General features: G+C 36.5%; 2 protein-coding genes across 4 annotated transcripts in view; one reads left to right on the top strand and one right to left on the bottom strand.

The window, feature by feature from the left end:
- Positions 1-5,761, bottom strand: part of LOC121389427 (unconventional prefoldin RPB5 interactor 1-like) — a 28,819-nt gene extending 23,058 nt beyond the window's left edge. The window contains exons 1-2 of one of the 3 annotated variants that reach the window (XM_041521053.1): positions 5,649-5,761; positions 2,234-2,372 (exon numbers count right to left, since the gene is read on the bottom strand). In XM_041521053.1, coding sequence (XP_041376987.1) covers positions 2,234-2,313 — 80 coding nt within the window. In that variant the 5' untranslated portion in view covers positions 2,314-2,372; positions 5,649-5,761. Of the gene's footprint in view, positions 1-2,233; positions 2,373-5,568 lie in introns of all 3 variants that reach the window. The other 2 variants (XM_041521054.1, XM_041521055.1) reach the window with 2 other exon arrangements.
- A 160-nt stretch (positions 5,762-5,921) lies between these two features.
- On the top strand, positions 5,922-21,825 carry LOC121388658 (39S ribosomal protein L3, mitochondrial-like). Its single transcript, XM_041520097.1, has 9 exons — positions 5,922-6,047; positions 10,611-10,814; positions 12,509-12,599; positions 15,091-15,219; positions 16,568-16,667; positions 17,874-17,934; positions 18,954-19,065; positions 20,199-20,276; positions 20,775-21,825. Exons 1-9 carry the CDS (start codon positions 5,959-5,961, stop codon positions 21,018-21,020), a joined length of 1,110 nt encoding a protein of 369 aa, XP_041376031.1. The 5' UTR covers positions 5,922-5,958; the 3' UTR covers positions 21,021-21,825.
- The last annotated feature ends 4,235 nt before the right edge of the window (positions 21,826-26,060 follow it).

Genomic DNA, 26,060 nt, shown 5'->3' with positions numbered 1-26,060 from the left:
ACTGTGAGATTCTTTATGGTACATGCACACAATCACACTTCTGGAATGCAGTCAAAAAGACACGTTATAAATAGAACCACATACCAGTTGTTTTGTCATATACAAGTTTATAGCAAGCAAGAATATTATACCACAAGTCCAAAAGGTTTTATGGAATGACTGAAGTTGCAGCTAAATTTATATTAACTATTTGAATATCGGTCATTCTAACTCTGTGACTGATGCCCTTGGGTGATATACATTTAATATTAAAAGTTAGGTATTTAAAGAGATAAAATTAATTAGCAAATATTACCAATAAGGTCCACAGAAAATTACATTCTGAATAAAGTAAAATTTGAATTGGGGTGAGTGGACCATTAGAGCAACTTGGTAACTTTGTGGGAACAAGTTGACTACACAGATTGGGGTGAATTGACCAACCACTGAAGGTTGGACTATACCAATTCAAATCCCATAGGCGACCATGTTAACGTTTGTGTTTAAAAACACTATATGCAATATATCAACCAAACTGTGACCCATAAATATCAGTACTACAACCCCTACCTCAAAATATTAACAGCAGAAAATGGTACCTTTCATGGCTCATTTTCGGTATAACCAGATGTTTCTACAACACCCCTAGTTTCGCACAAAATTTGAGTACTTTTTTTTTTACAGGTACCCCATACATGTTCCAAGCACAAGGCTACTTGACACGGTGGTACTACATCAACTAAAATTGCATACATTTTTAGCCCAGATGAAACTAATTTTTTTTACAACCAACACACTCACATTTATAACCAATCACAGGACTTGTGGTGTTAACTTCTCTATCAAAAGTTCGGTGCACCTCGAACTTCGACCCAGCCGGAAATTAATTGGTATAATGCAACCTATACTGATAACATAATGTTTCAAAAGGTGGCGAATCATGTGGTTTTATGACAACCAGGATCTGGTGTCTTCTGACATAAACTGACAACCTCACTGAAACTGTTGTTTCTACAGTGCAACCTAATTTAATGTACACCTCACAAAGCACATGTATTTTGTACAGTTTTGTACAAATGCAATGTCATATTTGAAAAAATAATGTTTTTAAAAATAATACTCCTGAAGATATTTACTGTCAGATGTGTGTGTGTGTGCTCAGCTATATATGTAGAGACAGCATGGCTATTCAGAGTACCTCAACTCCTTAAACTTATTCCATTGAAACACATGTACTTGACTGACCCCTAGATTATGAAGACCTCAATAGGCACATCAAAGAAATATCAGTATTAAAAAAATATAATGTCTGAGGAAGGAAAAACCAACATGACTGCATCTGTATGAAGTAATGACTTAATGTCCTGCACATCACTGTTGGAGGGAAATCCTGTATGCTGAGTGTGGGCTTCTTCAAGTTACCATGTGCGGGAATTTCAAATCCATCAGCTATGCAGATTTTCAAATTGGACCACCAAAACCATTGGCAGCCACCAATATTCCTGACTATATTTTATGTATACTGTAGTTGGAGGTTTTAAATATTTGTGATATCTGGAATTATCATGCAGCTTTCGCATATTTATTTTTGATTCATTACTAAAAAAAACTGTTTTTAAGTGACATAATTACCCGAACATCTATTTTATTGTATTATTTTCTAATCCAGATCAATACAATATGTATATTGGATGTATTCCTACAATCTGTAATCCAGCATATCATTTAGCTATTAACATTGGATAATACAGCATTAACAATAAAATAAATCATCAAATTATACCAAGGTAGATAATCAAATCTGGAAAAATTGATTCTAAATCTAGTATACACTTAAAATACACTTCATGGGAGCAAACTAAGTGATTATTTAAAAAAAAGATTTGATCTGGAGACCTAAAGATATGTTTAACAAGCTTATTGTTATGTATAAATGAGAACAGAAGGCACAATAGTGACCAAAATTTTAATTATGGCTTTATTTAACAACGCACTCAACACATTTTATTTACGGTTATATGGCGTCAGACATATGGTTAAGAACCACACAGATATTGAGAGGAAACCTGCTGTCGTCACTTCATGGGCTACTCTTTTCGATTAGCAGCAAGGAATCTTTTATATGCACCATCCCACCGACAGGGTGGTACATACCACGACCTTTGATATACCAGTCGTGGTGCACTGGCTGGAACGAGAAATAGGCATTGTAAGCAGTATACTACATTGTATGGTTTTGAAAATGATTACAAACCACTGTTGAATCTTCTCATCAGTTTCACGGATGGCTTTATCCTGCTCCTCACGCAGACGTGCAATGTGGTCCTTGTTCATCGTCTGACAGGTTTACAAAACTCTCACTTCAAACTGGATCTCTAGGCATATTCTAATATCTGTAATGAGAAACTGACTTTCTGTTAAACATGCAATGTATATTTTATCAGTAAATGAAGTAGATGTACAAACAGACAAAATGCCTCGTCACAAAATGTCTTAGTTATTGTGCAAGATACACAAAGGTTTGAAGTTTAAAGTTATGTTTTTTGTTTAATGACTCCACTAGAGCACATTGATTTATTAATAATTGGCTATTGGATATCAAACAATTGATAATTTTGACATATACTCTTAGTGAGGGAAAAAAAAAGTTTCCATTAGTAGCAAGGGATCTTTTATATGCACCATCACAGAATAGGACATACCACGGCCTTTGATATACCAGTCGTGGTGCACTGGCTGGAACTAGAAATAGCCCAATGCGCCCACCGACACAGATTGATTTTAGACTGACTGCATATTAGGAGAGCGCTTTACTACTGGGTTACATCACGCCCGTTAAACTACACATATTCTATTAGTAAATGAAGCAGACGGACAGACAGGCTGTAGGTGACTTCTATGTAAATGCCTTAACAAAATGTGTTAGTTTTTGTGTAAGATACATGAGGGTGTCATGGGCATGACTAACACTGCACCACATTAATTCAGTCTTAGCAGTGAGATATCAATCTTGAACAAAATACACTTGTTTTTTCAATTATTATACTCGATGACTGTAACACTGCACCACATTAATTTAGTCTTAGCAGTGAGATATCAATCTTGAACAAAATACACTTGTTTTTTCAATTATTATACTCGATGACTGTAACAAAGTAAAGTTTGTTTTATTTAACGACGCCGCTAGAGCACATTGATTTTTTAACTTATCATCGGCTATTGGACGTCAAACATATGGTCATTCTGACACTGTTTTTAGAGGAAACCCGCTGTCGCCACATAGGCTACTCTTTTTACGACAGGCAGCAAGGGATCTTTTATTTGCGCTTCCCACAGGCAGGATAGCACAAACCATGGCCTTTGTTGAACCAGTTATGGATCACTGGTCGGTGCAAGTGGTTTACACCTACCCATTGAGCCTTGCGGAGCACTCACTCAGGGTTTGGAGTTGGTATCTCGATTAAAAATCCCATGCCTCGACTGGGATCCGAACCCAGTACCTACCAGCCTGTAGACCGATGGCCTGCCACGACGCCACCGAGGCCGGTGACTGTAACACTGCACCACATTAATATTAATTCTCTCTTAGCAGTGAGATATCAAACTTGAACAAAATACACTTGTTTTTTCAAATATTATACTTGATGACTGCACCACGTTGATATCAGTCTTAGCAGTGAGATATCAAACTTGAAGAACAAAATACACTTGTTTTTTCAGTTATTATATTCGATTTGAAAAGGGACCTGGTACATGTACGCTGCATTTTTATGTCCTTACTGTAGTGACATAGGCCATTCAGAACAATTGTAAATAATTTTAAGTTTATAAATTGTTTTGATTAAGAATCAGTTCATTAGAAAATTTATATTTTACAGACTATTCACTGGTATGAAAGCATTGCCTATCTGTATCAAGTAGCAACTGTTGTGAGCAATCATGGGGTGAAAAAGAAGAAGTGAACTGATTGCTCTGGACAAAGTGAATTTTTCCTTTTAAAAAGTACAAATCCCAAACTGCATATTTCAAAAACATATATTTCTTCATGTAGTGGCTTTAAACACTGAAAATGATGAATCACACATGCATGAAAATGTTAGAAACTAACACCCTTTCTGGTCTACTGAATGGTGTTACACTTTTGTTTACTAGAAAAAATATAGCATACTGGTTTTGCATACAGTTCCACCTGTGGAATGTTTATATGCAATAAAGTTTTATCTTATCTTAAAAACTTTAAGCTGTTGATTTTTTTACATTAACTGAGTGGAATATATTTTAATTCATGTACCGTATACAGCTCAACAAAATGTAGATTATAATTCTTTCCATAAGTATCGGATTAAATTTTTTATCATCAGCCAAATGCAATATAAATAGATATTTTGCAAAACTATTTACTTCAATCTTCCAATGTATATGTATGTATGTATGTATGTATGTCTGTGTTTGTACTTAGTTATTTGTAATGTCACAAGGAAGTGAAACGATATTTAATAAATTTATAATATAAAGATCCCACATTGTTGTTATGCTTTATCTTCTATGGTGTCCAATGTTTAGGAAAATTAATCTGGTGTCCAATGTGTAGGAAAATTAATCTGACCACGTGTTTCGACTTTAATTATCACTGTGCGCTATTGAAAACACTATCTAAGGGCACCGACGTAGCAGGGACTTTTTTACAATGATGGACAACGATGAATATCTTTGATTATATTTTCTTCACAAGATCAAAGGATTTCACTATGCATACTGTCGAAACTATCAATAGTGGAACAAACAATTGTGATAGTTATCGATAGTTGAATTAACTATCAATGCCCTGCTATCGAGACACCGACTATCGCAATATATCGATAGTTCCATGTATTTTTACACCACTACCTATAGGGTATGTAACAAGATTCAGATGTAGAAGAATGACACATTCTACGTCCCTTCGGACTAGACCCTAGTCACTAGGGCAGTAGGGGGGCGGCACAGCATCCCATTCCCTCCCCCAATCCTGTCCCTTTGGGCCCATTATATGTACATTTATGGACTACTATAAATATTGACATTGATGACGGCTGACAAAGTACTAAAGTTGGGTTAGGAACTTTTTCCAGTACCCTTAGAGCTGGGAGACATACCCTAGTTTTTAAAACACCAAGGCATATTTTTTACTATAAGAGCCACGTTTGTCAACTGAAATCATACCGGTACTTTACTTAAATTTTATTGTTTAAATTATCTCCATTTCCGTACATTCGAAGTATTTCTGGTTATCATGGTGTTTTTAATATTACAAACGGCATTTCTCATATTTTTAAAAACCTGTCCCATGTGGTCTGAGAAGCAAGTTATGGGAGTAGAGTTTTAGTCTCTTTTTTTAAGGTATTTCACCATTTCAAAGCCACAGACTCATGTTTTACTCAATTGTAACTTTATCCAAATGTGTTACAGTTTTGTAGATTAACTAAACTTAGCGTTAATATTCACGGGTTGAAACTAGGGTCTGTCCCTTTAGTGTCAGAATGAACCTTTACCAGGTTTACGGAAACGTTTCATGCTAAGTAAAGATTTTTATCACTCAAACGTCTTAACTGGTTTTGATTACAAATCAGTAACAAACTTAATAGCACATTGACTTTCGTTTTCGAGTATTCATCTGATTTAAGACACACCAAAACCGTGTCAGCTGAAATATACTGTAGAAACAGTACTCAAATTGGCCCATGGATGATCGAACTGTCCGTAAACAACAGAATCGGAAGATCTCGGCTAATTCCGATTGGTGGAACGCAACAAACCCGAACTACTTACCTGCCCCATACATCATACAAAATTATTAGAAAATAAAATTCCTCCCAGTATGAACATTTCTCCTACATTTAAATTAGAATTGAAATGTTAATTATTTTTTAAAGCAAAGAACACAAATATACTTTTGCTTTTAACAGCCAAGTACTTTATTTTGATCATAAACGTTTCAAAATGGCTGTCATTCAAGTTGGGAACGTGCTTTGCAGAGCTTCAAATGCAATTTACGGTACACTAATTACTGACAGCTGCCATTTTCCCAGGTATTCAAATGTAAATGTAAAATAAATTAGAAAGGTTTTGTGAATATCATTGCCAAAACAAAACTTATGCCTACCTTAATTTTAATATGGTCTAATCCATTCATTATTTAAAATTAAGCCTTAACTTAAGGTCAACGACACACAGTCACTTTTTGCACCTTTGTTTTGGCTTGCTACACAATAACTAATATTAACTAGGTAAAACCTAAAAGTAAGCGCAAGTGAGATAAATTAAATATGCTGTATAATTTTATATGTGTGTGTCCACAGTTGTCCGGTTCCTGGTATATCATATCATATGGAACGAGTCATGCACTGTATTGTCGTATATTATATGTCATATATTATATCGTGACGTTGCGTCACATGATCACCCACTCAGCCCGACAATCACACAAAAAAATTGTTTTGTGTAATGACACCACTAGAGCACATTAATTCATTAATCATCAGCTACTGGATGTCAAATATTTTGTAATTTTATCATAGTGTTAGAGAGGAAACCCGCTACATTTTAGCTGAGGTCGGCGAACTTAGAATTTTGCTGTCCGGAGTTTGCCGAAGCTTAAATGAATGTGGGTGCTGTCTGGTTTCTTTCTGTAGTGTGTGTATTAGTGATTAATATCTGAATTTTTTTTAATGAAGTAACTCGAAAATGGTCGATGTAAATGTATTTGACATCAAACATAGGATTGTTGTGGTATTTGAGCGGAAATCTTTGACAACTTCTTGGTTGTCGGCAAGTGCCAAAAAAATACATAGCTTGGTCTCTGACTGTAATGAGAGCGTATTTATGTCCAAATGTCTGTCTAGCTCTCTTACAGTCAGAGTACTTGGGCTAATCGTATATATACTATAGTCAATATATCTTGGAATATGGTAATATAATTTGGGATAATTGTACAGCAGAAGAATCCAATACAATTGAGTCAGTGCAACTTGAGGCTGCCCGTATCATAACAGGACTTAGGAAAGGAACATCTCTTGACAAACTATATCATGAACTTGGTTGGGAACCATTATATAAATGTCGCAAAAATAGTAAATTAATTCTAATGCATAAAATACTTAAAGGAGGGGACCATTAAGGCATTTGGCCAGGTATGCATATTCAACGATATGTAATGCACATTATTACTTACTATCAGCACGTATTTATAATTGTATCTAGGTAATTAATAAAAGGCTTAAATGTGACGGCTATTATATATAATATGCGCAGCCATTTTGTACCATCCCAGTGAATATGCCCTCTGGCGAGTTGGTGGTTATGTAATACCTAACGTGTCACGTCAGGAATTAGTCTTCGAACTGAAGAAACAAAACATACCTGATTTTTGCAGATGCATCACAATGTTCTGTAATAATATCCATCCCGGTAATCCAGCACCATGTATATATTATTTTTCAATCCAAAATAAACCACCATTGTCAAAGTGTTGAAATAACTGTCTTATGTTTTGTACATAAATTAACCCATGTACTGAAATTATAATCGGAGTGTTTTCTTGGTTAATTGGTCTTTTCTTTCCGTGGACTGTACCTGTGGTTCCTGATTGGCAGGTGTATATTTAGATGGTCCCCAGACATTGTGTCTAGAGACACTAAAAAGACATGCCTCTTTTATTAAGATCACAGGGTATTGTGTGATAACCGCGTGGACACCCCTCAAATCGTAATGGACATTATCAGCCATCCTGCTTTATTACTGTAAGTAATTCTGTAAAACCTTTGATTAAGTAGACTTTCCCATCTAAAATCACAAAACTGACCAATTACGTAGTCCCAAATAAAATAAAATTATGATAATTTTATTTTATTTGGGATTACGTAATTGGTCAGTTTTGTGAGTGGTTGTTTTTGCTCGAACGTATCCTTTGAATAGGGTATGCATCTTTCCAACACATCAGGCTCATATTTGTGTTGATCCTCCCTTTAAAGGTGAAACACCTCAATATCTACTGGATGAAATATTAACATATGTTAATCCCAATAATCATTTCACACTCAGAAATCAACATCCATTCACTCCACCAACATGCCATACTAATTCATATAAAAACAGCTTTATTCCTAATACTTTGTAGCACTTTATGGAATGATTTTGACAGTTTAACTCAAAATGAACCATGTCTGCGTACCTATAAAAAGTTAATAAAAAAGGGAAATCCCAATCTTTTATCTACTATCCATTGTCAGCAACCTAAACTATCATTTATTTTTAAGCCATCTTTCTGATAACCCAAACTGTGCATATGGAGATAACTGTGAAGACAATTTTAGTTATTTTTATGTCTGCCCTCTGTTCATCAGACAAAGATATGATTTATTTGCCTTCTTACGGAATTACCTTGATATCTTAGACATTGTTCTACTATTATCCGGCTCAATAAACCTACCAATTGAAGAAAACAGGGTTTTTTTATTTTGAAAGCAGTACATAAATTTACAGCTGAAAGTAAGAGATTCAAGTTGAACTAACTTATTATTCTGAATTTTACTGCCCCATGTAAGATTTAACTCCAACAATAGGATCATCACTATCATAATTTTTCTCGACTATCCCATTTCTATTCTATCTACTCTTTACCTTTTATTACTATATATTAATTATGTTAATACTTTATGCCATTGGACATTATGTTATTATGTTTTATATATGATTATGAATATTGATTATTGTCTGATGTCCATCTTGTTTTGGAGAGCACTTATATAGGCTCTGCCTGTTGTGCAATCCTTTTGATTTTTTTGTCATCAATAAAATATCTAAAAAAAAGAAGCAGAAAAAAGTCAATATATATGACAATATAACATATGCACATGACTCATTGCATCGAGTTACGGTATAAAGCAATTGTCATGACGTCATATTAATTGAGTCACATTGTTTGGAGGTTACCACCCCTCTTTTAACAAAAAGAAGCAAAATGGCAGTCGGCTAAAAATTACAGGTATTTTTCTCCCAAGAGATCTCAGCTTCGTGGATTTTTTTTTTTGTTCATACCACAATGAACCTAAAAGAAATAACAGACAATCCTTAAATAGACCACAATACATGGCAAAACACATAGTGTTCATGCATTTATGAATAAACTGATTTGATTTATTTAAAAAAAAAAAATTGTCTCGCCCATAATGCATATGAGAATCTGCCATGTTTTTTCTGACCAAATCCTTTTGTAATGTATCGAATATATTTTCTAAAAATATATCAACACGTTCCTGATCATAAGGTATTTACAAAAGTAAAATGAATTAGCCTTTTTCTGCATTTGTCGCAGATCTGTTAACCATTTACTCCGATTTAAAAAAAAGAAAGATTTCACTTCCGTTGCAAAATTTTGAAAATTTTCCCCATTCCCTACATATAGGACTCAGTCTGTTTAGGTGATATAGTGGACTCAGTCTGTTTAGGTTATTTCACCTTGTCCTACGCGCTCGCTATAAGATAACTTAATTACCATCATTTCACTTCAAATCCATATTTCGTAAATATTACATTGTTTTAATGACAAGGTTTTCTTCAAACACAGTTATTGCTTCTGTAATTCTCAATAATAAAAAAATTCATTACTAGTTTTGCATCTAGCAGAAGCTTTATGTATAAGATTTTTTTTTTATTAATAACATAATTTTAAATCACACTGTTCATTTATGATGATTTAAGAAAGGCTCAAAGCTTGAAATTCATATTCCCTACATATAGGACTCAATCTATTTAGGTGTTTTATGGGACTCAGTCTGTTTAGGTTATTTCACCTTGTCCTACGCGCTCGCTATAAGATAACTTAATTACCATCATTTCACTTCAAATCCATATTTCGTAAATATTACATTGTTTTAATGACAAGGTTTTCTTCAAACACAGTTATTGCTTCTGTAATTCTCAATAATAAAAAAATTCATTACTAGTTTTGCATCTAGCAGAAGCTTTATGTATAAGAATTTTTTTTTATTAATAACATAATTTTAAATCACACTGTTCATTTATGATGATTTAAGAAAGGCTCAAAGCTTGAAATTCATATTCCCTACATATAGGACTCAATCTGTTTAGGTGTTTTATGGGACTCAGTCTGTTTAGGTTTTTCACCTTGTCATATGCGCTCGCTATAAGATAACTTAATTACCATCATTTCACTTCAAATCCATATTTCGTAAATATTACATTGTTTTAATGACAAGGTTTTCTTCAAACACAGTTATTGCTTCTGTAATTCTCAATAATAAAAAAAATAATTACCAGTTTTGCATCTAGCAGAAGCTTTATGTATAAGAATTTCTTTTTATTAATAACATAATTTTAAATCACACTGTTCCTTTACGATTGATTTAAGAAAGGCTCAAAGCTTGAAATTCATTTTGTTAAGCAAGACACAATTTTAGCTTGTTGGCTTCTCCTGCTATGATATAGATATAGGTGACTAATTAATGTAAACTTACACTGTAGTGTGCAACAGAAAACAAAGATTTTAAATTTGATTTACACATGTATATATATATGTTGGTAAAATAGTTTGCATACCAACCATTTTAAAATGGGTATGTGTATTTTCACAGAGTGCTGGTGAACTATCAACAGTCCAGGTCCAGACGACGGTGTGGGGGTCCTCCATCGTGGTTTGTTCGAGTGAAACCGAACACAGTGGATGAAAACCTGACAACAGAGAATAAAGAGTTTCTCTCTCAAGTTGCACTCGATCAGTACCAAACTGATAGCCCTCTCAAAGACGCACCCTGGGAACGGGGAACGTACTCACCAAGGTAGCCATCATTATGCTGCAAACTGGCGGCAGCGGCGGTGCTTGCAAGTGTAATTTCTTTTTCGTATGCCTTTTTTCTCTTTGAGGAGATTATAAAATGTGTCTACAAGCAGGATCAGTCTGTTAGGGGTTGGTGGGAAGGTGTGTGCATTTTGCCTCATATCTTTGAACTTGGATTCAAATTTCGGCTCTTGTTTAATTAGGAGGTACATGTAGGTGTTTATGACATTTTGTGACATAATATAGCTTAGATTCTCTGAACCTCAAAGAGGGTTGCCTGTAAGTTCAGTTTTCACTTTGATATAAATTTAGATGTAGACAGGTCTGTAGAAGTGAGGACTATATTACGTATATTATTACACATATTTATAAATACACCTAAACTACATGTAGTCATATGTTGTTCAAGTACATCACATTTTCTTGTAGCCACAGTATGCATTTCCTGCCCATTATGTAAATTGAACTGTGAAGTTGTTTTTTGTATAAAACAAAATAAATAAATGCTTTAACCACAATTACACAAAAAAGACATATTCATAATACACCCTTAGTCCCATGCCTGTTTTTAATAACTGACATGTTTATACATTGAGAAGAAAACAATTCATAAAACACTATACGTCCCATGACTGTTTTTAATAACTGACATGTTTATACATTGAGAAGAAAACAATTCATAAAACACTATACGTCCCATGACTGTTTTTAATAACTGACATGTTTATACAATTGTATTCGGAACAACACGATTCATAAAACACTATACGTCCCATGACTGTTTTTAATAACTGACATGTTTATACAATTGTATTCAGAACAACACGATTCATAAAACACTATACGTCCCATGACTGTTTTTAACAACTGAGATGTTTATACAATTGTATTCAGAACAACACGATTCATAAAACACTATACGTCCCATGACTGTTTTTAACAACTGAGATGTTTATACATTCAGAAGAAAATGATTCATAAAACACTATACGTCCCATGACTGTTTTTAATAACTGACATGTTTATACAATTGTATTCGGAACAACACGATTCATAAAACACTATACGTCCCATGACTGTTTTTAACAACTGAGATGTTTATACAATTGTATTCAGAACAACACGATTCATAAAACACTATACGTCCCATGACTGTTTTTAACAACTGAGATGTTTATACATTCAGAAGAAAATGATTCATAAAACACTATACGTCCCATGACTGTTTTTAATAACTGACATGTTTATACAATTGTATTCGGAACAACACGATTCATAAAACACTATACGTCCCATGACTGTTTTTAATAACTGACATGTTTATACATTCAGAAGAAAACGATTCATAAAACACTATACGTCCCATGACTGTTTTTAATAACTGACATGTTTATACAATTGTATTCAGAAGAAAACGATTCATAAAACCCTACACGTCCCATGACTGTTTTTAATAACTGACATGTTTATACATTCAGAAGAAAACGATTCATAAAACACTATACGTCCCATGATTGTTTTTAACAACTGACATGTTTGTACAATTGTATTCAGAAGAAAACGATTCATAAAACACTATACGTCCCATGACTGTTTTTAAAAATTGACATGTTTGTACCTTCAGAACGAAATGATTCATAATAAAATATAACTCCCATGACTACTGTTAACTATTAAACATGTTTGTACGTTCAGGACAAAACGAGTTGGAGTGCTGGCGATAAAGATTGGAGTTCTGCCCCAGTGGAGTAAAGATGGACACAAATTCTACACAACTCTGCTACAGGTGCTGGTCTTTTTTAGTCTTCTCAGTGATCAGTAGTGTTACTGGTAGTAATTACCACTATTTTAAAATGTCTGTATATTTCATAATACACATGAAACCATCTAATGTATATTTTAAAATGTCTGTGTATTGACAACATATACTTCAACCAAGTTTGATCAAACGTCCAGCAGCATATATAGAGAAACTGCATAGGAGTCCTGCTTCCATTTCTCAGACACTGCTGCATTCTACTCAGACGGTTATCCAGCTCTACATATTTCCTCTTTCTCTTTAGAGCCGGCGCTCACAAGTATAACTGGGCCATCCTCCTGCTGTTGGCCTCTTCGAAAGACTTCAAAACTATTTATTAATTCAAATATGTTAGGATGGCTGTGTCTGATGGTTTGGTTAAGAAGGTGATGCCAACCTTCTAAATGGTTCTGGGTTGGCCTAACAAGCTATCAATCAATGTTTCCAAGCTTACGTCTATTATGGAGCAGTTCATTGTCAGGTGTCATTCAGGTGTGTTTATTCAGCCTTATTTTTTACCAGCAGTCAAACTGGGAGTAGTCAAACTAGTTACTATTGAGTCCGTTGTTGCTTCTATACTGACACACAATGAAAACGCAAAACAGATATTTTTCAATATTTTTTTGTGATTACTGAAAAATATATTTATTGGACTTAAAATAAGCCATGGATTGGTACTTTGTCTGGGTTTTAATCCTGGTTTTGTTCATGTTACACATACAATAGCAGAAACACACAAAATGGTGTGAAATGTGTTCACTACATGCTCAATCATGCTGCATGCAATGCACGTGAAATGCCAGTATGTGGACACATAAAAGTTATGTAATGGTGTCATATTCCTCATCACATTAAGAATGCCATGACTCGGGGAAGAACAAAGGGAGCGAGCGTTGGGCATGGTTCAATGGGGGACTTCGCAAAGCCAAGTTGCTAGGACCTTCAGAGTCCATCCATCAACTATTGGACGACTTGTTGAATGTCATCAACAGACCGGGAGTGTCCGTGATCGACCTCGACCTGGTCAACATACCGTACCAACCCCACACCAAGATCGGCAGATTCGATGACACCACCTCCGTGACCAGTTCAGAACTGCGATGATGACAGCAAGCAACACGATAGGACGTCATGAAAGGCCTGTCCATCCGATGACGTCATGACACCGCAACATCATGCTGCGAGACTACAGTTTGCTCTCCAGAATGGTAATCATCCACCAGCCTTTTACCGGAGCATTGTTTTCTCAGACGAGTCCCGTTTCTCTGTCTCCTTTGTCAATGGAAGAGCACGTGTGTGCAGGAGACTCCATGAATGGTACGCTGACGGATGTGTGAGGGAACGTGATCGGTTTGGCAGTGGTTGTCTGATGGTATGGGGGGCAATCAACTGTGACTTCAGGAGTGATCTCATCATTGTCCACGATGCCCTTACAGCCCAGCGTTATGTTGATGTTATTCTAAGAAGTTCTCCAGCCACTTTTGAGCCGTCACAGAAGACCAGGAGGTCCCCTTCTGTTTCAACAAGACAATGCCCGTCCACATACTGCAAGAATTACCCAGACATTCCTGCAACAAGCCGGTATCACCGTTATGAACTGGCCCGCCGTTTCACTGGATTTGAACCCAATTGAACACGTGTGATGAGTTAGGACGTCATGTACGTCACCGTCATCCACCACCGCGAACATCGCTGAGCTTGCACAGGCGTTGCAGAGGAGTGGAGGAACATTCCTGTGGCTTATTTGAGATGTTTGTGCCAATCCTTTGCCCGTCGTCTTCATGCATGCTCACGGGCCAATGGTGGACACACCAGATACTGACCTTGATATGGGGGGGGGGGGTTGAACTTTTCGATTACGAATGCAACTCGATTACTGATAATAACTGGCCATGTTTCCATGTGAATGTATCTCATGAATACCAGTCATTAATGTCATATTACATTATCCATCAATTCATTAATAGTTTGTCATTATTTGCAATGAAAAGTTGTTTTTGCATTTTCATTGTGTTTCAGTATATAATACTGGAGGCAGAATATATTTCAGTTTGGTTTGTTATACTGAAGTACCTTAATTTTGAAATCATTTTAATTCATTTGTTTTTAAAAAATTGACAGGTCAAAATATATATCTGTACAAGGACTGGATGTATTCTTATAGAGTGTGAGATACCAGTATTTGTAGAGTTTGTCATAGTTTTTCTACATACTGATGATATTTCCAGGTGCTGGACAACCATGTTATAAGATATACTCCACCTGAGAAGTTTTCATAACAACTGATGATATTTTCAGGTGCTAGATAACCATGTTATAAGATACAACCCCACCTGAGGAAATTGTGAGAGTTTTGATAAATTTGTATACATACTGATGATACTTTTAGGTGCTGGACAACCATATTATAAGATACACTCCACCTGAGAAGTTTGTGAGAGTTTTGATACATTTTTGTACATACTGATGATATTTTCAGGTGCTGGACAACCATGTTATAAGATACACTCCACCCGAGGAGTTTGTGAAGTCCGGTGGGTGGAAGCCATGGTGGGGGGACAAATACGGATCAGTAGTGGTGGGTGCTCTCAGCACCGACCCTCGGAAGGTAACACAATGTTTTCACAGTAAATGGGGATTGGGAAAATTATTATAAAGTAAATGTGTTTCAGATGTGTCAAATAACTGGAAAGGAAATGGGCCTTAAAATCAAAGTAAAGTTTGTTTTGTTTAATGACACCACTGGAGCACATTGATTGATTAATCATCGCCTGTTGAATGGTAAACATTGGGTAATTAATTCTGACACATAGCTATCAGAAGAAACCTGCTACTTTTTTCTATTAACAGCAAGGGATCTTTTATATGCAGTTTCCTACAGACAGGAAATCACATACCACAGTCTTTGAGCAGTTGTGGTGCACTGGTTGGAATGAGAGAAAACCCAGTCAGTTGAATGCATCCACCGAGGTGGTTTGATCTTGCGATGCAAGCACCTCAAAGTGAGCACTCAATTAACTTAGCTAAATCTCGCCCCTGACTAAATGTCAAACATTGGTGAATACCACATTTAGTCTTGAGTGGAAACCTGCTACATTTCCCATTAGCGAGAAGGGATCATTTATATACACATCTCTACAAGACATACTAGCACTGGTTGAGTGAAGAAAAACCTGGCATGTCCACAAAGCATTCTGACACTGACCTTCATTTTGCGCTGGGTGAAACGTAGCCCAGTGATAACGCATTTGTGTTGATACGTGGTCGGTCTGGGATCGATTTTTGTTTGTGGGCCCATTGGGCTATTTCTCGCTCTAGCCAGTGCACCGCGACTGGTATACCAAAGGCTGTGGTATGTGCTATCCTGTCTGTGGGATGGTGCATATAAAACATCCCTTGCCACAAATGGAATAATGTAGCTGAGATTACGTAAAATTACCAAATGTTACATCCAATAGCTGATGATTAATAAATCAATGTGCTCTAGTGGTGTTGTTAAGCAAAACAAACTTTAACTTTCATCCTGCTCTACCCAATTAATTGGAATACGTATGTGTCTTACTATCTTATTTAGTATTTTTGTAGTTACATTAATTAACTGTTTTTTTTTGTTACTATTTAAATGTAGTTTAAATATACAGTGACGTAATATAGTCGCCATGTGTATTGTAAGTATATAGAAGAGGGCCTCGTAAGTTGTCAAACTTGTGCCCGATTCTTTGTACAATAAAATATGTTTTCAATCGATCAATTAATAGCAAAATTATGGTAATTCTGTTGGGGGTGGGGGTGGGTGGGGGGAGACGAGAGCAGACTCCTGAATCCACATATCAGAATATACTTATTCAGGTTTTTTTTACAGTTTCGAAATTGTTTTATGATTTGAACATTTCTGAAGTGATTAGAGATTGGTATGGACAGTTTGTGTAATTTGTACTTCTGTTTGTAATTTTCAGTTTTCAAAATCCTATAACAATCTCTTTCTGGAAGCAGGAGTACCTCCCAAGAGGAAGTTGACGCGTTTCCTTGTAACCGACAATGCCAAGATACAACCAGGTAGAAATATACTTCATACAAAAATTTGTATGCATTGTCATGATGTTAAACACTTTTTTAAAGTCATAGGACCAGGTAGAAATAAATTTGGTGAAAACATGACCGGATATAAATAAACCTCATGAATATGAAAATGTGACGAAAAACAAGAAAATATAACCAGGTTTAGTATGTATGTTCAAATGTTTGGATATCTGTGAACTTGATCTGTATAGTAAACATTGGACCTAGAGAATAATTAATTTACTGGCCTCGGTGATGTTGTGGTTAAGCCATCGGACACAAGGTTGGTAGGTACTGGGTTCACAACCTAGAGAGAGTTTTAATGGGTGGGTAGGTGTAAGACTACTACATTCTCTTCTCTCTCACTAACCATTAACATCTAACCTACTGTCCTGGACAAACAGCCCAGATAGCTAAGGTGTGTGCCCAGGACAGTGTGCTTGAACCTTAATTGGATATAAGCACAGAAATAACTTGAAATGAATAAATAATTAATTTATTATGTTTTTATTAACTTGCTATGTGTAGTAAATATTTGATCAGGCTCCGTATTCATAAACGTACTTAAGTGAACGTGTGATGCTTATCTATGTACTTTAAGTATGTATTTATGTATCATACATTGACTTAAGTATGTTTATGAATACGGAGTCTGGAGTATAGTTCATTTGTTATGTTTCTGTGACTGGTTTGGATAAATGCTGAAACATTTCACTGAGTTATTACGAATCACAGGATCAACCAGAGCCCCATGATCGGTATATCAGAGGCCTTGGTATGTACTGTCCTGTGTATAAAAAAACCCACCCATTGCTGCTTCTTGGGGGTAAGAGTAGCCAACTAGTATATTGTTTCAGCATGTTTCTTCTCTCTCACTCTCAGCCTAGTGTTAACACAACTATATGTTAGACACTGAATAGCTATAGTTTAAATATTAAATATTAAAATGGTTTGTTTTGTTTAACAACACCACTAGAGGACATTGATTTATTAACCATCAGCTATTGGATGTCAGACAGTTGGTAATTTTGATATATAGTCTGAGAGAGGAAACCTGCTATATTTTTCCATTAGTAACAAGAGATCTTTTGTATGCACCATCTCACAGACAGGATAGCACATACCACAGCCTTTGGTATACCAGTCATGGAACACTGACTGGAATGTGTATTAAATATTAAAGAAACAATGTTATAATTTCAGGTACCCCACTCAATGTCATGCATTTCAGAGTTGGTGATTTTGTTGACTGTCAAGCCAAAACGTGAGTAAAGGTTTATACCTCATACCAAGTTTCAATTTTAAGTGTTTGCTCAATGATTCCAGTTTGGTTTGATGTAAAAAGAAAAGAAAAAACTATTTCAGAAGTAACACATATGTTATATTTTAAGTGCAATTTGTAAAAAATAATGATGTGCGGTTATGAATTTGGCTTCAGTTTTGGGGTTTTGGTTTTGACAAAAGAGTAGAGTTTAAGTTTTGATTTTTTTGGTTAACATTTTAATGAAATTTGGTCTGGAAATAAGAAAACATAGCAAAAGTCATACTATTTCAGTCTTTTTTAAAAATAACTTTTGATTAAATTCTGTCTCAACATAAAACATGAATAAAAAAGAACAGCATATTCCTGTCCTGGATGGACGAGCCAGTGAACGTCGACACCTGTGCCCATGACAGGCGTGTGCTACAACGGCTTGTTCTGAATGTGCATGTTAAAACCTATGACCTGACCTTACTTGACCAGCATATGATGAAGCAATGATATTCCAGGCATGTAGAACTATAACAATTAAACCCTTTACTAATCAGTTGGGCTGGTTAATATAAAAAGCCACTGGCTAATTTTAATAAGTCCCGCTGATGATTGCAATAGTGGGGTTTCACTGTATATTAACTATTTATACTGGCCTCGGTGGTGTCGTAGTTAAGCCATTGAATATAAGGCTGGTAGGTACAGAGCGAGTTTTAATGACTCAGTGGGTAGGTGTAAGGCCACTACACCCCTTTCTCTCTCACTAACTACTAACAATTAACTACTGTCCTCGACAGACAGCACAGATAGCTGAGGTGTATGCCCAAGACAGCGTGCTTGAACCTTAATTGGATATAAGTTGAAATGAAAATGAAAAACTATTTATATTTTATTTTTTAATGACAATCCAATTTTTTAATATATTATTAATAAATTATTATACATGTATTTACATATTACATGAATGCAGGATTGAATAAAAATGAAAATAACAAATATATGTTTGATTTTGTTTATTTTGTTATTTGCAGTATTGACTATGGTTTTCAAGGTGTGGTGAAGAGGTGGGGTATGAAGGGGATGGGGGCATCACATGGAGTAACAAAGGCTCATCGCAAAATGGGAGCCACAGGTGGAGGAGGGGTAAGATGGTGTTTCTTTTCCATCAGTTAGATAATATTGGGACTAATTCCTTGTTAAGTATTCTATTGGCCTCGGTGGTGTCGTGGTAGGCCATCGGTCTACAGGCTGGTAGGTACTGGGTTCGGATCCCAGTCGAGGCATGGGATTTTTAATCCAGATACCGACTCCAAACCCTGAGTGAGTGCTCCACAAGGCTCAATGGGTAGGTGTAAATCACTTGCACCGACCAGTGATCCATAACTGGTTCAACAAAGGCTATGGTTTGTGCTATCCTGCCTGTGGGAAGCGCAAATAAAAGATCCCTTGCTGCTAATCGGAAAGAGTAGCCTATGAAGTGGTGACAGCGGGTTTCCTCTCAAAATCTGTGTGGTCCTTAACCATATGTCTGACACCATATAACCGTAAATAAAATGTGTTGAGTGCATCGTTAAATAAAACATTTCTTTCCTTGTTAAGTATTCTATTTCCAGCTCACCCTTCAGACTCTTTTGGTTTATAGGGTCAGGACGTAGTCCAGTGCTAAAGCATCCTCTTGATACGCGGTCGGTCGGTCTGGGATCGATCCCCGTCGGTGTACCCATTGGGCTATTTCTCGCTCCATCCAGTGCACAACAACTGGTATATCAAAGGCGGTGGTATGTGCTATCCTGTTTGGGATGATGCATATAAAAGATCCTATGCTGCTAATCGAAAATAGTAGCCCATGAATTGGCGACATCAGGTTTTTCTCTTTCAATATTTGTGTGGTCCTTAACCATATGTCTGACACGATATAACTGTCAATAAAATGTGTTGAGTGCGTCATTAAATAAAACATTTCCTTCCTCTTGCTTCATATGAATTATAACTGAAAGTCTAGGTTCTACAGAGAAAGTAGGAATATCTAACATTCTGTACACAGTGAATCATAAGAACGTACCACTTAGTGAGAACATTTTTGGACTCTACCTTACGCAGAAGTATGACTTTGAATGTGTGAATACACATGTAGTTTTGTTATTCAAATTGATTGATACTTACTCTCTGATAGTAAAATATACATACATGTACAATATTATTATGGAAGCAAAGCATTTGTTTATTATGTGAAATATTGTTTGAGTTTTAATTATTCACATATGTTAATTTTGCAGGACCCAGGTAGAATCTGGAAGGGCAAGAGGATGCCTGGTCACATGGGAGACGATTGGAAAGTTTTAAAGGGCTTGAGGGTATGTCCTTTTCAGTTCAATTCATTGCCCAATACCAAACAATCTGGTGTCCGCAAACAGAGATATAAAAAAATTACAAAAACACCAATTAATAACACTAACAATATGAATGTACAAGTATAGTGAGCTGGAGGGAAAGTGTTGTCAAAATAGTATGCCATTAATTTTAATACAGTATACGATTTTGAGGAGTCTCTCGCAAAAATCATATAGGACTCTCTAGCTTGGCTAGCATACGAGCCCACATGGCTCTTAAACTTATTTGTACAAATTACATTGATTCTTTGAAATGACATAGTCAACATACATGGTTTTATGTAAAACATTTAGTCTATCATCTGTTCTACTGAAGACACGTGGTACGGCTCGCTGGGTTGGTGGCGGGCTCTCGAGTTGCAAACAGGGAGTCCTTATGACACTTAAATTTTTTAAACCAAAATCGCACACTGTAATACAACTCTTTACTTAAACCTTTTCATTTGTAATGTTTATTTTTAGATCTGGAGAATCAACACCAAGTATAACATCCTGTACGTTCACGGACCGTGTATTCCCGGCGAATGTCACACGATGGTCCGAGTTTACGACACGTGTCTGCCCAGACGTAAACCCAGAGACCCTCCCCCCATGCCGACCTGGCTGCCGGAAGACTCGTCAGAGGAGCTTCCCGAAGAAATGTTTCACGACGACCTGCATCAGTTCGCCGATCTGTCCATACAGTACGAGGACGAGAAGAAGAGCTGATGCCTGTCATTGAACAGTCCTCAGCCTGGCTGTCTTCGTGTGTCAACAGGGGCATGTTTAGGAGGGAGAGTGCTTGCAAATAGCTTGTCTGATTTTGACAATATCCTAGCCTATATAGGGATTATCTGTCGTACTGATTTTAAAAAACCATTGTCAGGATTCTTGTATTGCCCGAGTGAGAGCGAGGGTAATACTTGAATCCTGACACGAGTTTTGTAAAATGTATGCAATTCACAGGCAAGTGTAATAATTTCTTTATTATCCATAATAATATTTTTATGAATAACGAGCTAGGATCAAGTCAAAACGTTGCAAAGAAAGAGGTGAAAAAATTACGTCATTTTGGTAAGTGTTTACACAGAGCTAAGACTTGGGAAGTTATGATGTCATTTCACAAAATGACGTCATTCTTTGTGCATATGAAATCATTATGACACACATGTGTCATACTAGTTATATTTTCCTGAATACCTTGAAATATGTGGATAATAAAACATTTTATAGGTCCTCCCTTGTTCAAACAAACAAAAACAAAAACTAAAGCCAAGAGCAGTGTAGCGAGTGGTTGCAAACACTCTGCCTCCTGAACATGTCTCTGGAGTTAGTGTTGCTACTCACTACACTAATGTGATGTAAACCTGTGTCATTAACTACAGCATCCATCATGTGAACTGCAGATAATACTACTATAGACTAAAGGAAACATAAAATTGTTTGCTGTGTGTGAATTGGAAAAAGAATTTTTATGAAATGTCTTCTGTAACATTTATAAAATATAAATCTAATAAAGGTTTTGTTTTTTGCACGTTATTGTCAATTTGTATCAGAATGGGGTGGGATGTATTAATCTCTGTTAATTCTCTATGACTAATACATGAAAGGTCATGATATGTGCTGTCCTGTCATTCTAATATACATACAAAATATACCTGATTAGGTTTTGTTGAAGCCTATATGGTTGCAGTGAGTTTCCTTTCTCTCTAGATGAAATGTTGAAATACCCACATTAGTTACTTAGCTGTTATTTGAGATGTTTGGGCTTGTTTTGATAGATATGCATTTCTCTTGTGAGGGTGGGAGAGTGTAGGTCCAAATGTTATGTAGCGTTACAGGATTTGTGTATTTAACAGCAGTGGCAGATCCAGAAAATCCATTTAGGGGGGCCCCCAATGATATGAGGTGGAATGCCAAGGGTACTTTTGGGGAGGTTTGCAGGGGGATCATAAAAAAAATTAAAAAATTAATAAATAACAAAATTATAGCTGTTGCAAATTGTGGGGGGCCCCCTGAGTCCCTGGTTCCTCTCTAGATCTGCCTCTGAACAGCATTCAGTCGAGGTTTTTTTTTTTATTATAAAAATTTTGTCATGGCAACAATGTTCACAGCAATAATGTTCAACATAGGTAGCTATAGCTAGACATCTACACACAATAAGGATTATATATCCAGTTGAAATGCATATTTGTGATTTCCCAAATCGCAAAACAGTACGTTAAAATTATATTACACCCACTTGTTTGTGAATGGGAGGGGTGTGTGTCTCCAAACATTATGCAATATTTTGGTGAGTGTATGGTCTAGCGTCACTGAGCGTTACAGAGGTGGGGGAGGAAGGGTGTCTAATTTTGACCAAAATAGTGTTACGTAATATTTGAACAACTTCTTGTGAGATTTCAAGAACCTTGACTGAATATGGAAGCTGTAAATAACAGAAAAATATATAGCTACGGTGGGAGAGAATCCAGTAAAACTTAAACAGACAATAATTATTGTTTTGTTTGTACATCGTTGCACAATGACAATTATAAATCAGTTGCCCAAACTGTTTTGTTACGCACTCAAAAGTCGATTGATTACACAAAAACTGGCCTCAGTGGCGCAGTGGTTAAACCATTGGACTACAGGCTGGTAGGTACAGAGTTCGCAGCCTGGTACCGGCTCCAACCCAGAGTAAGTTCTTAAGGGCTCAATGGGTAGGTGTAAGACCACTACACTCTCTCACTAACCACTAACCAACTAACTCACTGAATGAATTATTACACAAATGTAATGAACTCGAGCGCATGATAAGTTGTCTTGGTGTGAAATCTCATCGTGTGCAGACCAACGATTTTATAATGTAGGGGAGGAACACCCATAACATTAAACCTGCTAACACTAGTTTGTATGCAGTGTAAAATATTTTTGGCAGTTATTCCGTTAACTTACATTTTAAAATAAAGAAAGAAGAAAACACTTGGTACTGTAGACCAAACTTCAGTCACAACAACACAGACTGACTGTCAGTAATGTGAGATTGAATGCCAATAATGTGAGATTGAATGTCAGTAATGTGAGACAATGTCTGGTGTGAGATCAACTGTCAGTAATATGAGACTGAATGTCTGGTGTGAAATGAATGTCAGTAATGTGAGATTGACTCAGTAATGTGAGACTGAATGTCTTTGATGTGAGGTTGACTGTCAGTAATGTGAGGTATGTTAGTAATGTGAGACTGAATGTCTTTGGTGTGAGGTTGGCTGTCAGTATTGTGAGGTTGTATTTCAGTAATGTGAGGTCGGCTGTCAGGAATGTGAGGTTGGCTGTCAGTAATGTGAGGTTGTATGTCAGTAATGTGAGGTTGGCTGTCAGGAATGTGAGGCTGGCTGTCAGTAATGTGAGGTTGTATGTCAGTATGTGAGATGAACTGTTGGTAACACGGTTCACTTCCTGACACTATGGTTGAGGGTTTTGCCTGTTAGTGTGATCCGTTACTGCTTGTCGTCAGAATATTAAGTTTTATTTACAGACCGTGATTGTGTTAGTGTGATCCGTTACTGCTTGTCGTCAAAATATTAAAAGTTTTATTTACAGACCGTGATTGTGTTAGTGTGATCCGTTACTGCTTGTCGTCAGAATATTAAAAGTTTTATTTACAGACCGTGATTGTGTTAGTGTGATCCGTTATTGCTTGTCGTCAGAATATTAAAAGTTTTATTTACAGACCTTGATTGGATAAAAGATCAAGTGTTCCATAAAAAACATCTGTGCACAATGTTGAACATTGATAACCGATACATGGTCTAGGGTACTGAAAGCAACCTGCTACTGCTACATAGACAGCCATTTGGAATAGATATGTGGTTATTTTATTCACTTTGGCACAGGCTGGACAAATAAAACTAAAGAAAAAAAACCCAACCTTAAAAACATCTGTGTTTGGACATACACATAGCATGATTTATGAAGAAAAAGAAAAAAAAAGAAAGAAAAAACCCCACGTAAAAGTATTAATTAAGAATGCTTATTTTTAGTGATTGGTATTGCCAAAATATGTCTGCGTTGCAGGAATATAAATGACGATACCAGCCTTATATCCGATGGCTTAACTATGACACCACCGAGGCCGGTTATTTTATGTTATACAAAATGTACATAAAATTAAAGCAGTTTATAAATTCTAATAATTGATGATGATGAAGATGATGATGATGATAACTAGTTTAACGTGCCCATATACCACTAGGGTTTCGAACACGCCCATCCCGAGTCCGACCTCCGATAAGATCGGTGGCCTGACTCGGGATGGAGGGGGGGGGGGGGGGGGGGGGAAATGGGCAGAATTTTGAAAATAGCAATTAGTAAAAAAGTTAATAGATTAAAGAAAAAAAAGAAAAAGGTTACAAGCCAAAAATAAAAAAGAATTGACTGCTCGGCCGAATATTTATATAATTTGGAGCATTTTAGAAGGACAGTCCAAAATTAAATAAGAGAAAGAAGAGAGGATCGGACTATTTAATAATATTACAAAAAAGAAGTGATTTCGACATAAAATTTTGAACGCAGATCTCAACGTTTAAAGTCCGATCGATATGTCCACGCGAGTGGCCTCGTTAAGGCCGTTTGTGTGCACAGCTTAAAGGGACGAGATGGGTTGCATCCCGTCAAGAAAACCCCTAGATTGACAGTTGATAGACGTTGAAGGTGTAGTGCTGTGCTGAAATACAGATCTTGAGAAGCCGGATCCGTCTGAACGAGTAGAGTATCAGACTAGGGTATAGTCCAGTCGTCATGGGTTGGTATAGTGGTGCGGACGGGCCCGACTCCGGAGGATACGAGATGGTATCACTATAAAACAATGTAAAGTCTAGAAAAAGAGTAGTAGGGGCCGACCCCGCTTCCTATTTCTTCTTAGAGTGGGGCGGTCAATCTTCCAGTGCTGCTAGGACAGGCTCGGACATGTAGAGACTAAACGCGAACAACCGTGGCGTTCTGCAGAATGGCCGTCATACGAGTCACGAAAAAACAAGCCAACATAGTCAGACGGAGAAAAACGTGGAGGCGAGGAATCTCGCTGAAAAAGAATCCAACCTGGTGGTGCAGACTGTCGAAACGAGAAGCGTTCCAGCCTTCAATCAGTTCCAATGACCGCATACATCCCAGTAGAAAACTTCATTTCGCTGACAAAAACAACGAAATGAAGGACCCCCAAGTCGAGCACACGAAAGCACGTGCAGTGTGCACAAGCGAAACAAACACGTCTTACCGCGTGGAGCTCCAGACTGGGAATGCTAATAATTGAGAATAGTTCTTCGCAATGTATCCTGGTACGTATCGCAATTTCTGTCTGTGGGATGGTGCATATAAAAGATCCCTTGTTGCTAATCGAAAAAGAGTAGTCCATGAAGTGGCGACAGCGGGTTTCCTCTCTCAATATCTACGTGGTCGTTAAATAAAACATTTCCTTCCTTCCTCAGTATATTTTCAAGTGTGTATGAAAAGAAAGTAAATAATAATATTTTGTGTGTCCTTTCATATTTAATAATTTATATCTCCAAACATAAGTTATATTAGCTATTTTTGGACATAATAGTGTATGAGGTGGGAGTGGATTTTGAACACCCATCAAAGATAACAATAAAAATGTTTGTAGACAAAACCTGAACTTGTAAGACAAACCCTGAAGAAAAGATTAAAAAAAAAAAAATCTGGCAGACTGCCACATGCAGTGCCGTATCGGAGCGCCATAAACAAGTTGAGAACCCCCAACTTCCGATTTTA

The sequence above is a fragment of the Gigantopelta aegis genome, chromosome 14 (assembly GCF_016097555.1).
Source record: "Gigantopelta aegis isolate Gae_Host chromosome 14, Gae_host_genome, whole genome shotgun sequence".
NCBI lineage: Eukaryota > Metazoa > Mollusca > Gastropoda > Neomphalida > Peltospiridae > Gigantopelta > Gigantopelta aegis.
Note: the sequence above shows the minus strand (reverse complement) of the source record. Positions and strands in the feature narration are given on the sequence as shown.